This window comes from Sus scrofa, chromosome 12 (assembly GCF_054392235.1).
Source record: "Sus scrofa isolate SSC_HxYL_T2T_F1_AM1 chromosome 12, Sscrofa_HxYL_maternal_Yorkshire_Landrace_v2.0, whole genome shotgun sequence".
Taxonomy (NCBI): Eukaryota; Metazoa; Chordata; class Mammalia; order Artiodactyla; family Suidae; genus Sus; species Sus scrofa.
The window spans coordinates 22,752,405-22,768,811 of record NC_139394.1 but is presented as its reverse complement, the minus strand read 5'-3'; the positions used below and the strand labels follow the sequence as shown (position 1 = coordinate 22,768,811).

Sequence of the window (16,407 nt, the reverse complement as noted above, 5' to 3'; positions counted from 1 at the left end):
GGGATGGATGTTGTGTCTGACTGGGGAACTATTTCTGTTAAACAGGAGGCATGTAAATCTATCCTCCAGGCAATATTAATTGGACATGCTAAACGGGAATGGATAGGATTGCCCAAGTCCACACAGTGTAGAAGAGAAGCTGGAGTGCTGGTACAGACAAATTTTGTGTGATAGCTCTATGTGGAGCATAGATTGGGACTTACAGCAAAGACTGAAAGCACTTCCTAGTGACGACTATTGAGATGATGGAACAGAGAATTATCTGAGGTGAAAATTAGTAGGCTGATATCAGACATTAATTCAAACTTCCCCTATGATTGCAGAACAAAAAATAATCTTACTATCTAAAATACTCATGATGTATTAGGTAATATCAGAAAAACACTCTAATGGGCGATTGCCATCCAATGCCCAGAAGAGTTTTATAATAAAATGGAAATGGGGAGTTCTCTGGTGGCTCAGCAGGTTAAGGATCCAATGTTGTAACCACTGTGGTTCAGACTGCTGCTGTGGTGCAGGTTCAATGCCTGGCCTGAGAACTTTCACACGCCGTGAGCTCAGCCAAAAAAAAAAAAAAAAAAGTAATAAAATAAAATAAAACGGAAATGGTTTATACAGGGTTATGCTACAAAGGGAATGTAAGCAGGAGATACTCACAAGCAGGGAGCCTCTTCTAGGATGACTTTGGAACTGTGGGAGGAGCTAGATTCTATCATCACTTAGACAGTGCCCTATAAACAGCTCCTGACTCACCAACAAAGGGCTGCTTGGTTTATGGACAGGAGTTCCAAGGTAAATGGCCAATATTCTGTTTGGAAGACTACCATTCTAACTGAAAAGATAAAAATAAATCAGTTTGATGGGATGAATTACATGCTGTTTCCCAAGGAGTGACGGAAAAATTGGACAATAATAAAAGCCTCTAGGTTTCAGTTTTTACCTGACTTAGGAGTGATGACCAATGGCCTGGCCATACTGTTAGGCAGAGGGCAATGGAAATCTGGCCTATTAAAGGGATGCTCACATGGAGCATAGCCTTGTGGAAATCACCACGGGAATTTGATTGGTACATTCAAGTAGGACAGGTTGATGCCCATCAGAAGAATCCCCTTCCAGGTTTGGATGATGACAAGCAAGTGGATGTCATGGTGCACTAGCTTGAGGTGGCCCTCTGGGTCCATGAAATGAGTACACATTCAGGGACCAAAGCGGTGCAGAAGGACATTTTCCTTTTGCATCCTCTGAGGCTCAAAATACCACCAAGAACTATCCTGTGTGCCAATAAGAGAAACAGAGGCTACGGATGCATATGGGTGCTTCCTCAAGGGGAAGACCCCACACATAGCTGGCAAGTAGGTACACTGAACCAAGGCCAATGGTCCCAGTGGGGCTACAAATAGGATTTGACAGAATGGACACCGACTCTGGACTGGGCTTTGCTTATCTGGTGGCAGATGAGAATGATCAGAGTACTATGAAAGAACTGGAACAGAAGATATTGCACCAATTTGGACCATCAAACCACATTTGTTCAGACCAAGGAATACACTTTACGGTTCACAATGTCAAACAATGCATGGCCAAAGAGATATTCTCCTCAGAATAACACTTTCATAGAGAATTGGAACAGGCTGTTGAAACATGGGTCATTTAAAACAGGGGGGGATGTAAGCATGAAGGGTTGGTTTATGTGTCTTCAGGAGTGTGTGTTCACACTCAACGTCAGAGGAGCTAAGGCAGTGTTCTCCCCACTAGACAGAGTCCTCTGTTTTTCTGGGGGATGTGGGGAAGTGAGGGGAGATAGAGCTGCTATAATGACGATACAGTTTTTTCCATGGGAGGAAGGGACGGTGATGGCATGGCTGTATGATTCTTTCAAAGGGGAGAGGACACTGGTATGATAACTATACTTTTTTTTTCTTCTCTACATTCCTCAACTTTCTCTTTCCTATCTGATGCCCTATGGTCACGGGATCAAGGATGCAACCATAACTGGCAGAAATAGGGATGATGCCTAAACGAGAAACTGTAAGTATAGTTTTAAACCTTTATGTCAGACTTCCTGAAGGCCTGGTAGGACAGGGTGGGCCTCTACTCCATTTGGCAAAACTGAGGTTGACACTCAAAGTAGCTGTTGCCTGGGGGTATAAGCCCACTGGTTCTGTACCTAAGTAACTCTACCCTAAGTGGACAGGAGTGAACTGAAGGGGAGGCCTTCACTGGATTAGTATTTCTGCCTGAAACCTAGACCAGCACAGTGGCTGAACCCAAAGTTCCTTCCAAACGGGGAGAAGTCCGGGTATGAAATACATGGAGAGGAGGAATAATAATTGAAGGTAAAGGAATGAATCAATGAGCTGCTTAATAAAGGAAATCCAATATTATAACACAATCTCAAGAGAGGCTCAGAGCAAGGGAATAGAATTATTTCTTAGCTCAACTATACCAGACGCTTGAAAAGATGAAGACATGTGTTGATGGGACCACTCCTGCCTTTGGAACCTGACAAAATCAGATGGAAGTCTGCAAACCTGAGTGGTCGCACCCGGGAGACACTTTCTTACGACATGATGATGGACTGGACTCATTACTAATGACTGAGTGTGACTGAGTGTGACACCAGTATATTTTGACTTTGATGATCCTTTTTCTATATGAGATTCTGTGGTGAAAGACAAAATATGGAAATACATATATTTGGTCTTTGTTCCAGGCACAGAGTTCCTAAAACCCTGGGAATTTCCTGAGTGATAAAAGCATCTTTTGCTATTCAAAGAAGCCCCTTTCAATCACACCTGAGTTTATGCTACTGAGAGGACAGGATGCAGCTCCTAGATACTCTCAGGATGGATTGATCACCAGAAAGATCAAGTGATTAGGGAGTTGGAACTTTCAGTCCCACCCACCAACCTCTAGGAAATGGGGGGAGACTGGAGACTGAGCTCTAGGACTACTCTTGAACTATAAGATTCAGTGAGTTTCTGGTGAAGATGTTAAGGTGCTGGGAAGGTGCTGTGGTCAGAGAGGGCATGGAAACTCCACACCCTCCATACCTTGCCCTGTGTACCTCTTCCATTTGGTATTTCCTGAACTGTGTCCTTTATAATCAACCAGTAACAGTAAATAAAGTGCTTTCCTAAGTTCTGTGAGTCATTCTATCAAATTATTAAACCGGGGGGGGGGCCGTTGTGGGAAATCCTGAATTTGTAGTCACATTGGACAGATGTTCAGGTAATAACCTGGGGACCTGGTACTTTCAACTGGTGTCTGAAGTGAGGGCAGTCTTGTGGGACTGAACCCTTAATCTGTGGGTTCTGTGCTAATTCTAGAAATTTGCATAAAAATTGAATTGATTTTGCACAGTGAAGGAAACCATTAAAAAAAATACTATGGAATGGGAGAAAATAGTTGCAAACAATGCAACCAACAAGGGCTTAATCTCCAAAATACACAAACAACTCATACAACTCAACAGCAAAAAAACAAACAACCCAATTGAAAAATAGGCAGAAGACCTACATAAGCATTTCTCCAAAGATATATGGACGGCCAACAGGCACGTGATAAAATGCTCAACATAACTAATTACTAGAGTACTGCAGATCAAAGTTACAATGAGGTACCACTTCACATCAGTCAGAATGGCTACATCATTTAATAAAACTACAAATAACAAATGCTGGAGAGGGTGTGGAGGAAAGGGAACCTTCCTACACTATCGTTGGCAATGTAAATTGGTACAACCACTATGGAAAACAGTATGAAGGTACCTCAGAAAACTAAATGTAGAACTACCATATGATCCAGCAATCCCACTTCTAGGCATATATCCCGACAAAACTTTCACTGAAAAAGATACATGCACCCCTGTGTTCACTGCAGCACTATTCACAATATCCAAGACATGGAAACAACCTAAATGTTCACTGACAGATGAATGGATTAAGATGTGGTTCATATACATAATGGAATACTACTCAGCCATAAAAAAGAACAAGATAATGCCCTTTGCAGCAACATGAATTGAATTAGAGATTCTCATACTAAGGAAAGTAAGTCAGAAAGAGAAAGATATCACATGATATCACTTATATGTGGAATCTAAAATATGGCACAGATGACCCTACTACCACAGATGAACAGAAATAGACTCATAGACATGGACAACAGACTTGTGGCTGCCGAGGGGGAGGGGGAGGGGGAGGGAGTGGGATGGACTGGGAGTCCGTGGTTAATGGATGCAAACTGCTATATTTAGAATGGATAGACAATGAGGTCCTGCTGTATGGCACAGGGAACTATGTCACTTGTGATGGAACATGATGAAAGATAATATGAGAAACAGAGTGTGTAGAGATGTATGACTGGGTCACTTGGCTGTACAGCAGAAACTGACCTAATGATGTAAATCAACTATAATAAAAAAAATTTTTTTAAAGAATGGAATTGAATTGTCAGATGCCCAATTGGTGACTAGAGAATTGGAGAATGGTGGAAAACACCCAAACTTTCTATAATGAACACGTATCACTTTTTAATGGAAAAGAGTAAAATAAACATACTATTTTAGAAATGTAGTATAACTTGGATACTGAAAAAGCACCTTAGATTCTTAAAACTTGCTGATATCCTGCAACAAATTATTAAATGTAGACGTGTAAAGTGAACAAAAGTGAATTCCTCCCAACTCAACCCACAAATGCAAGTTTCCTTTGGAGATTTCCTGGTTTCTCCTCTATATTAAGCCTCAACCATATCTTTAGCTTCTGGGTTTGTTCACTACGGCTCACCTCCTACATCTTCATCTTCATTGGCTGGGCCTTCGGCACCGTCCACATTTTCTGTTTCATGAGGTTTGGTTAAATCGTAGTCATTCAAAAGCACTGAACCTTCTAAGAGATAAAAAGAATTTTATGCAGTCAACTTTAAAGGATTTTTATAAACATTTTTATAAGACTCCTATTTCAACTTCACCCAAACCCTGAGTGAGAGATAATATCCCTTTCACACACACTCAAGTAGGATATATGAGAAAACTCTTGAGGTTTAGAAATATGCCCAAGGATCATGTGCTTTTCCATGAGGTATAATTTTCTTGAATATTTCTTTCACCTGAGTTGAAATGCACTCAAGTTCCTTCTGGATAGAAATTCTCTTTCCTTGGTGTATCTCACAATATTCAGTAGGATGTTACTTCTAGTTATGACCAAGAAATATCAATATATAATGATGTGAGATACTGAGCTGGAAACTACTAGCATAACTCAATTTGCAAAAGGTGCTTTCCTGAGAGGAAGCGTGTAAGCTTCTGTATACCAAATGCTATTTTCCCTTTCTGTTCCCAGTATATATGCGATTCTGTGGAAACATATTGCCCCTCGGTTCTTTTCTTCCTTCAAACATTTACTAAATGTTGACAAGGGTACAGATAGGAATAAGTCATAATTCCTGTCTTCAAGAAGCTTTATACTTTATCGATGTCTATAAGACAAACCCACAACTGTAATGCAAGATTCAGACAAGAGATAAGTCTATAATGTAGACTCAGAAAGAGACTAAGGGAAATAATGGGAGTTCCTAAATAAAAGGCAAAAGACATAATAAAAGCATGGTTAAAGTAAACAGCAAACTTATTAAAGATCAAATTTAACAAAAATATAATTTTGTACACTAAATAGTGATAATATTAGAAGTAAGGAAGAAGGCAAATGTAGCTGGAGGTATTTCACATGCAAGCATGGTAGCTTAACAAAAAAAAGACAGTGAAAGAAATGAACAGTAAAGATACCCACTTGCTATCAAACTCCTTCCAAATATTCAATAAAATATTTACTGAGAATCTATTATATGCAACAAATATTCAAATACAAATAGTCAAATAGTCAAAGGAGGGGCTGAAGTAGGAGGGATGAGCAGAAACTCTGCAGTGGCTTCCTTTCAGCTGCAGGCATGACTGAACACATGGAGCAGAAGGTTCACTGGAAGGCAGGAGTGAAATGGAAACATAGTCATGAAATCTATGATTAGGAAGTCCTGAAAATGTGTGGGAGTTCCCGTCGTGGCTCAGTGGTTAACGAATCCAACTAGGAACCATGAGGTTGCGGGTTCAATCCCTGGCCTTGCTCAGAGGGTTAAGGATCTGGCGTTGCCATCAGCTGTGGTGTAGGTCACAGAAACGGCTCGGATCCCACATTGCTGTGGCTCTGGCTTAGGCTGGCAGCAACAGCTCCGATTAGACCTCTAGCCTGGGAACCTCCATATGCCACGGGAGCAGCCCCAGAAAAGGCAAAAAGACAAAAAAAAAAAAAAAAAAAAAGTCCTGAAAATGTGGTCATCATGGACTCAAGTTTGGATTTATAGGTAAAGCTTCTCAATTCTGCATATTATAACCTACATGCTAAGACACTAAGGCACTGCTCTAAATGATAGTTTACTTTTCTCACACCTGAAATGATGGACATAAAGTGCATGTCTGAACAACTAATATGAGGTACAGGTTTAACTAAAATATAAGGTTACAACTCACAGTAATACAACAAGGCACTTAAGTGGTAAATTTTATAATACGGTTTAAGCTTCGATTCAAACAAAGGAATCAAAACCAAGTTATTTTTAGGAAATAGATTATTTTAAATGTTTATAGTTTATTCTGGAGCAGGGGTCAGCAAACCAGGGTCCAAGGGGTCAAATCGAGCCATGGTCTATTTTTGTATGGGCCCAGGAGGAAGGAATGGTTTTTACATTTTTGAAGAGTTGTAAAATAACATAAAGGGGAATACGCAACAGAGACTATCTATGGCCTTCAAAGTCTAAAATATTTACTCTCTGGCCCCTTACCAAAAAAAAATTTCTGACTACTGTTCTTAAGTGAAAAGCACAAGCTGTTCAAATATAAGTTACTGTATTACTAGGAGTTTCATGAGGGCCTGGTGGTTAAGGATCCAGCATTGTCACTACTGTGGCTTAGGTCGCTGCTGTGGTGCGGATTTGATCCCTGGTCCAGGAACTTCTATTTGTCATGGGTATGGCCAAAAAAAATAATGATAATAAAGCTACTATACTGTTCAACCAAAACTGTCTTTATTCAAATCAATCAGTTCAGTTGAAATTTTTTAAAAAGAAAAAAAAAAACAGTGATTAACATTAGGTGGTATGGTTTGGCTCTGTGAGGTAAAGAACTTATATGATCTAAATGGATGCATTATTTTATATCAGGAAAAGACAATCACGTTTTTTTCCCCAACGCATTTCCAAAGCATTTTTACTGCAATCAGAATATTCCTTTCTTTGGTCTATTCAGTAAAGGCATATTTGAGAGAGGAAAGACCTGCAGTTACCTGTGGACACAGACTGCTCCTGACTGCTTTTCAGTTCCACATTTGGTTTTATATCTGAAAAGAAAAAGATTATTAATATTAGCTACTTAAGAGTAAATTTTTTCAGGATTGAGCATTCTAAATTTAATAAGGATACCATTTTGGAAGACTCAGCAGCTGATTTCCTCTTCAGAGCAGGACTATTCTTTGTATCTTTCCTAAAAAGTGCCTCAAGGAGAATAAAAGGAATCATCAATGCAGCAGAGGAAAAAATTAGTACTCTGTATTTACCCTCATATTTAACATTTCTGGTGCTTTTCATTTTTTTCACGCAGACCTGAATTCCTACTGGTTATTCTCTCTTCAGTCTAAGGAGCTTCTTTTTTTTTTTTTTTTTTTTTTTTTTTTTTTTTTTTTTTTTTTTTTTTTTTTGTCTTTTGTCTTTTTTTGTTGTTGTTTTGTTGTTGTTGTTGTTGTTGTTGCTATTTCTTGGGCCGCTCCCACGGCATATGGAGGTTCCCAGGCTAGGGGTTGAATCGGAGCTGTAGCCACCGGCCTACGCCAGAGCCACAGCAACGCTGGATCCGAGCCGCGTCTGCAACCTACACCACAGCTCACGGCAACGCCGGATCGTTAACCCACTGAGCAAGGGCAGGGACTGAACCCGCAACCTCATGGTTCCTAGTCGGATTCGTTAACCACTGCGCCACGACGGGAACTCCTAAGGAGCTTCTTTTAGCATTTCTAGTAGTGCAACTCTATGAGTGAAAACCTTTCTTAGGTTTTTTTAAAATGAATTTTAAAAAATAAAGTATAGCTGATTTACAATTTTGTGCTAATTTCTACTGTACAGCAAAGTGACATACACATACTTTTAATATTTCTTTATTATGGTCTATCCCAGGAGATTGGATATAGGTCCTTTGTGCTATAGAGTAGGACTTTGTTGTTTATCCTTTCTAAAGGTAACAGTTTGCGTCTACTAACCCCCAAATCTCAATCCATCCTTCTCCTTCCTCCCTCACCCTTGGCAACCACAAGTCTGTTCTCTATATCTGCGAGTCTGTTTCTGTTTTGCAGATAGGTTCATTTGTGCCATATTTTAGATTTCACATATAAATCGTATCATATGGTATTTGTCTTTCTCTTTCTGACTTACTATACTTAATAGGATAATCTCTAGTTGCATCCATGTTGCTGCATTCTTTCATTCATTCTTCTTTATGGCTGAGTAGCATTCCATTGTATATATGTACCACTTTTTAATCCATTCATCTGTAGATGGTCATTTGGGTTGTTTCCATGTCTTTGCTATTGTGAACAGTGCTGCTACGAACAAAGGGAGTGTTCCTTAGTTTTCATTTTGTTTGAAAATATCTTTATTTTTTTCTTCAATTTTAAAGGATTTTTCCCCCCACTGTATAAAGGATTTTTTTACTTGGCATAGAATTACTGGTTGATAGCCTTCTTCCAGCACTTTATTTATTTATTTATTTAGTCTTTTTAGGGCTGCACCTGCAGCACATGGAGGTTCCCAGGCTAGGGGTCTAACAGAGCTATAGCTGTCAGCCTATGCCAGAGCCTAGCAACGCCAGATCTGAGCTGCATCTGCGACCTACACCACAGCTCAGGGCAACGCTGGATCCTTAACCCACTGAGTGAGGCCAGGGATCAAACCCACAACCTCATGGTTCCTAGTCTGATTTGTTCCTGCTGCACCACAATGGGAACTCCCTTCCAGGACTTTAAAGATGGCATTCCAGGAGTCCCATCATGGCTCAGTGATAAGAGAACCCAGCTGGCATCCATGAGGACGCAGTTCAATCCCTGGCCTTGCTCAGTGGGTGGGGATCCCCACTGCCGTGAGCTGTGGTGTAGTTAGGACAGAGAAAATACAGATATTTTAAAAAATAAACAAAGGGGCAACCTGGTATGTGGTGTCAAAACCCAAGATGGGTGAAAGGAACATCCATGCAAGGAATGAGGACTGGCCAGGGCAGGCTGCTAAAGACCAATCAGCATGAAGAGTGCCTGTGTGGGATGGGCATTCAAGAACGAGATAAGGAGGAATTCTACACAAGGGGCAGACAGCATGGGAGGGCAGAGCCTGAGGAGGATAAAAAGGGCATGCAGGCAGGAGAATTACCTGACTTGGAGTGTTAGAGTCTGAGAGGGACGATAAGGGTATCCAGGTAAGGAATGGCCTAACATGAGCAGTCAGAGGCTGAGCATAGTGAAGAGGGAATCTATGCCTGGGGGCGGTCTGGTGCAGGGTTTCAGAGATGAAACAGGGTGAGAAAGGCACTCATACAGGGACGGTGGAGGCTGGCATGATGGAGGCCAAATGGAATGAGGAGAGTTATGTGCCAGAGTGGTCCAGTGCAAAGCATCAGAACTTGGAGTGGGGTGAAGAAGGCAGCCACCTGTTAGCGGCAGCCCTTGCATCAGGATGGATGTCAGAGCCCAACAGTTGAAAAGAGTGTCCCCACAGATCAGGGGCCATGGTACAGGATGCCAGAACCCAAAGGAGGTAAGGAGAGCATCTTCACTGAAGAGGAGATGAGGTGGCAACGGACGGTTGGTTATATAAAGGAGGACTGAACAAATAAGAAAAACATAATAAGGATAATGAGACCCAGGTTTTTCTTGTTAAGAGAAGGACATTACACACATGAAAACCTACGGTACTATATTGGAAATGGAAGTACTGGCAGAAACACACAGCTTCCACTACATTAATAAATAGATACAAAATATAGGCATAAATGTGTGTAGGGTATACACACACATAGCCTCTAGCCCTGTCTATTGAGAGCACCTGGGAGCAGCGTGCAGCCGCAACACCATGACAGCTTTTCGCACACAGATATTCACTTCTAAATATCATTCTCAACTTAAAGGAACCAGACTCCTTAGAAAATTGCTGACTCCAGCCCTGGGGCAGGGAAAGTACAGGCGCGTCTGGATTATTTTGTTGTGCCAGAACCAAGAAACGCTCACAGAACGGAGAAAGTATGTTAAGAGGGTACAGAAATCGTTTCAAAGGGCTTTGGCCAAATCTGGGACAAGGGACCATCGAGATGATAATGGTAGTTTTGGACTATAACCCATTGGAAAAAAAAAAAAAAGAAATTCATGAATCTATATGGACATTTATAAGTTAATAAATTGAAGATCTAGTAACAAAAGGAATAGTTATATAATTTCAAAATGCTTCTCCTCAGAACACTTACTGCAAAGATTAAAAGATAAACTATATGGTGGAGAACCTGGTAGACACCACCGGAACTGAGCAAAGTGATCACCTTCAGTAACGAGACACGTGAAAATTATGTGCCCCTGATAATGAAAAGAATATAGTATCACTTCCGTGATATTCCTGCCAAATAGGCCTAACATGAATCCAACTGTGAGAAAGCAAACTAACTCTGATTGAGGGATACTTTACAAAATGACTGGCTTGTAATCCTCAAAAGTGTCAACATCATGACAGACAAAGCAGCTATTCCAGACTGAAGGTGAGTGAGGAGACAGTGACAACAAAATACATTTTGTGATTCTGAGCAGAATCCTCCTGTCATAAAGGACATTATAGAAACAATCTGAATAGGGTCTGAGGATTAAATGGTAGTAACGTATCAATGTTAAGTTCCTGATTTTGATGGTTGTTTTGTGGTTGTGTTAGGAGAAGGCAGAATAGCACATTAAAATAGTCAAGAGTGCTAGGCTTCATGTCAGCAACTTATTCTCAAAATTTCCGGAAAAAGAAAGTTTTGGGTTTTTTTTAACTGTAATGCAACTTTTCTGTAAGTTTGATAGTGTTTTTTAAAGTTTTGTTTTTTTTTAAAGCTAACTGTGAAACTTTTAACTGCACACTAAAGGGATTCTGAACAGGAAAAAAAAAAAAGAAAAAACTAGCTCAAAAGTTTCACATGAGCAAACTTCATGTGAAAACACCTTTTAGTTACTACAGAGCAAGATGCCTTTTGCTTTGGTGACCTAAAGGAAAAAGCCCCTCGTCCTCTGAGCCTTTTAAACTCTCCGACAATGACATTTAAATAGCTTGCAATATTTTTTTCCAGCAGCCTTCGTGTGCAGTAAATAACACCAGAAGGAACTTAATACAGTTTCCAAGAGAAAGAAGAGATTCCACTGCCGAAGTATTCAGAGCTTGAATGAGACGTTAAAACCATCTATAATCATGCTACATGGATGTTCTTCTTAGGTGCTAAAAAATACTTAAGACATAGGACAAATAGATTGAAGTGCATTTCCTCTTCTTGAACGCAAAGGTCTTTGTAAAAATATGAAGTCCAGTAGATGCCCATCTGAAGACCAGAAATCTATTAAAATATTTCTAACTGAAGCAAAAGCTTTATAGATTTTAATGGACCATTTTGTAACTTCTTCATACTTCAGGTCAAAAAAGCCTTCAAAAAGTTTTCATGATGGGGAGTTCCTGCTGTGGCTCAGCAGGTTAAGGACCCAACATTGTCTCTGTGAGGATGCAGGTTCAATCCCTGGCCTTACTCAGTGGGTTAAGGATCGAGCATTGCCATAAGCTGTGGCACAGATCGCAGATGCAGCTCCAGTTCGACCCCTGGCCCAGGAACTTCCATATGCTGCAGGCGTGGCCATAAAAAGAAGGAAAAAAAAAAAAAAAAAAAAAAAAGGTTCCATGGTGGGATCTACTGGGGTCTTTCTGATGTGTTGGTAGTCAACATAGCTTTAAACTATTTTTTTCCAAAAAGAATGCTCTAGAAAGCTAAGAAGGAAAGTTCCCTCTATTGCCTTTTTCTTTTTTGGCCACACCCAAGGCATACAGAAGTTCCCAGGCCAGGGATTGAACCTGTGCCACAGCAGCGACCTGAGCTACATGAGTGAGAGAACAGGATCTTTGACACACTGAGCCCTGGGGAACACCCCTATATTGCTTTTGATAGAAATATATTTTCCTTTACTGATATTTATACATACCTGCTGAAAATGACAGAAGAATTCCGAAGTGGGTTAATTTTGTTGAAATACAGATCTCATCAATTTTGTACATCTCTCCTGTTCCTTGAATTCATAAACCGTGCTTCTGCCTCAGGGCCTTTACTTTCACCCTCCTTTACCCTCACTGAGATGCCCTTCCCTAGAGAGCAATCCGGCCCTCCTCCTTTCTTCAGGTGTACGCTCAAAAGTTACCTCATCAAACAGGGTTCACCTAACTACCCTGTAATAAAATGTCATTCTCCATCGTCACTTTCTTTTCTCTTGCTTTACTTTTTTTCATGAAATATATTTTTTCATTTTTAAAATCTGTCTCCCCACCATCAGAATATCAACTCCACGAAAACAGGGATGTTGGCTGTCGTTTTCGTTGCCATTTTGCGCTATCTTCATTTCTCAAAAGGGTGCCCACTCGTGATGGCCACCCAATACATACTTGTTGAATGAACACATGAATTGTTAAATCTCTGTCTTTGCTACGTATGAACACTCTAGGTCAAGGTTCTGCAAACTATAGCTTATCACCTGTTTTTGTATGGCCTGTGAACGAGGAATTATTTTTACATTTTTTAATGATTGAAAAAAAATAAGAATACTGTTGAAAATTGTATGGAATTCAAATTTCAGTGTTCATAAATAAAATTTTATTGGGACACGGCCAAATCCATTCATTTATGTGAGGTTTATGGCTGCTTTTGTATTCCAACAGCAGAGTTGACTACTTGGAGTAGAGACTATGTGACCTGCAAAGCCTAAAACATTTACTCTCTGGTTCTCTACAAAAAAAGTTTGCCAAGACCAGCTTTCAATCTATTATTATTATTAATACTAACACTAATACTGTGCTGTATATAAGTTTAAAGTTAAGTTAATTAAAATTAAAAATTTAGTTTCTCAGCCACCCAACCACATTTCAAGACTCAACAGAACATGTGGCTAGGGGCTTGAATATTGGGTAACACAAATAAAGAACATTTCCATCATCATAGAAAATGCTATTGAATAACACCGCTCCAGATTTTAAAATGTCTCATTGCTGCTTGGGATACCTTTCACAGCAAAACTGTTTATTTAAAACAAACATTAAAACTCTGGATCAGGAATCGAATCATCTCTAAAAACTAAATACCAACTAAACTTCTAAAGATACTGTACTAGGAGACAGCTTAACAATAACCATTTTCAAATACTATTTCCAAACTCCTGCAATTGGAATTTCAGGGCAAAATAGTTTCCATTAATGCAGGGATCAAGGAGATAAGGGATCTAGATGGCATCTTTCAAACAAAGCATTTTGCAAAATTCACTGATTAAAGAAGTTAATGTTACTTTTTAGAGGGTTAAAAAAAAAAACCCACAGGGGCAAACATCCAGAAAAAATACTTTATTTTTTAACAATTTTTAAAATTTATTTTTTTGGGGGGTGCACCCACAGCATGTGAAAGTTCCTGGGCCAAGGATCAAACCTGAGCCACAGCAGTGACAATGCTGAATTCCCAACCACTAGGCTACCAGGGAACTCCCAGATAAAACATTTAAAAATGTACAAATATAAACTTAGCATATACATTAGGATTTTTTGATCTCATTAGATAAAACCATTTTCTCTATCTCATTTAAAAGTTGAAATTATAATCTAGCAGAAAACCCTGGCTAACACTCTTTCGTATCATTTGTCCTCCTGCTCTTTCCACAACTAAATAACTAATCTCATGATATGTTTTAGATATAATTAAATCATTGGTGTTTTCCATTGATGCTTTACTTCTTAAATAATAAATCTTGTAAAAAATATAACTATTCTATTACTGATCAAGCTCACAAATATATTTTCTGTAAAATTTAAAGATTATTTGTTCTGTAGCCTTCCAAGTACTCTGCAGATTCAAAGCCTTTATTAGAAATCTCGAATTGTTTTCTACCATTATTGAAAACAAACTTCATCACATGCTTACTGAGAGATTACAATTTCAAACTTGTTTTTATTCCTTCAGATTCTCTTTCTTCGACAACGATGCTGTTAAAAAGTTTTCACTAGTTAGAATTTTTGTTAAAGGATACCAAGATTTTTCTCAGAGATTCTAGCATTTTATGTGCTGAAAAATGAAGAGATGTGTAATCTTGTAAAAGATTACAAATAAAGTTTAAACTTGGAAACGGCAGGAGTGTGGTTAATTGAGAATTCATCAAAATTCACATGTGAATATCTACAAACAAAATCAAATATTTACATTAGCAACAAAATTTTGTATTTTGCTAATGTATTTTGAATTTGAATGGTTATAAACTTGTCTTTGCTTTCTTACTTCAAGTAATTATCATTCAATTAAGAACACCAGCTAATAAAATTCTACTCTTAGTTTCAGAGGTCAGATTTCTACTTGCTATTCTGTTTTCCCAGTAGGAAGAAAAGATGCTAAAAGAGCAAAATGTCAGTCTTAGAAAGGATCCTGCATTGACTTTGCCAGCTGCCAGCGGCACTGGTGCCTGACAACTGTCAGAAGCGGTTTCTGAATATCAACATTCCTCTTTGTCTTCCTAACAGTACACTGATTCCTCTATCCTCCAACCTCTTTTTAAAATCTAAGATGTCCACTTTTACTTTTTAACTAAAAACTTTGGAAACTGAGTCACTGACTACAAAAATGAATTCATAATTACAACATTAACACTTAGGACTATAGATGTGGCATAGAAGTGTTAGCTACTATTTCTGAAAGGTCTTTCATGATTTCTCTTTATTAATACCACATACAATCATTCCTGGAATCTTACCATCACAAGAACAGTTCTGCGTAACAAAAACTATTCCTATAACTGATGAAGTTAGAATTTTAGAAATGGACTGGATATCTTAACTACCTTACCTCTTCTTTCCCTGCCACCTGATACCTGAATTTTCTCCAATATCTCCCTATTTGGGTTTTAAAGCCTCTGCTTAAACACTTCCAAGAACAGAAGTTATACCTTCCCATTTCAGAAAGACGAATGATTTAAAAAGTTACTCCTGAAATGTAATGGAACTCAAACTTCCTAAACTGTCCATTTCAGGTCCTAGTTCAGCTTTCTGGGAATATCCAGAATAAGCTGTTACTCAAAGGCTACCACTCAGTTCCCTAACCATGATGAGAGCTTTCTTCTGAATCTGGTTTTGTTTGCCTGTGGTCCTCCAAAAATGTGGCACCAAGCACTTAGCCCAGGAGAGTAAATGAGACTTCATATTATCTTATAGCATTTCTGGGAGACAAACAGGTGCAATGGCATTTATTAAGAAAATAAATTAGCAAATTACAGACTCAGAGAAAATAGCTGCAGTACACATATGGCAAAATACATGCTTCTAAAAAATTATTATTATTAGTTTTTGCTTTTTAGGGCCACATCCACAGCATATGGAGGTTCCCAGGCTAGGGGTCTACTGCTGCCAGCCTACACCACAGCCACAGCAATGCCAGATCTGAGCCTTGGCTGTGACCTACACCACAGCTCATAGCAACACTGGATCCTTAACCCACTGAGGGAGGCTGGGGATCGAACCCACAACCTCATGGTTCCTAGTTGGATTCGTTTCTGCTGCGCCACGACAGGAACTCCTAAAAGTTTTTTTTAATGCCTACAAAGTCAGTAAAAAAAAAACACAAACGATCCAACTTTTAAAAAAAAATGTATGGAAGATTTATAGTACTTCAGGAAAGAGAATATCTAAACAGCCAACAAACGTACAAAAATGTACTCAACAACATTACTCATCAGGAAAATGCAAATTAAAACCACAATGAAATACCACTATGCACTCACCAGAAAGGCTAAAATTAAAAAGACTGACTGACAATAGCAAGTGTTGGCAAGACGTGGAACAATTGGAACTCCCAGACATTGCCAGTGAGAGGGTCCAATGCTAGTCTTGGAAGTGTTTAAGCAGAGGCTTTAAAACCCAAAAGTAGAAACTTTTTGGCAGTATGTGTCAAAGCTAAATGTACACCTATTCTACGACCCAGAAATGCTAGTCCTAGATGTATACCCAAGAAAAATGAATGTATATGTCCACCAAAAGACCTGTATAAGAATGTTCACCATTTATACAACCACTGGAAAC

General features: G+C 39.2%; 1 protein-coding gene across 1 annotated transcript in view; it reads right to left on the bottom strand.

Moving 5' to 3' along the window:
• The window catches only part of IKZF3 (IKAROS family zinc finger 3), a 96,241-nt gene that overhangs the window by 70,176 nt on the left and 9,658 nt on the right, over nucleotides 1-16,407 (bottom strand). Inside the window, exons 2-3 of the mRNA XM_005653923.4 lie at nucleotides 7,338-7,391; nucleotides 4,791-4,892 (exon numbers count right to left, since the gene is read on the bottom strand). Coding sequence (XP_005653980.1) covers nucleotides 4,791-4,892; nucleotides 7,338-7,391 — 156 coding nt within the window. The remainder of the gene's footprint in view (nucleotides 1-4,790; nucleotides 4,893-7,337; nucleotides 7,392-16,407) is intronic.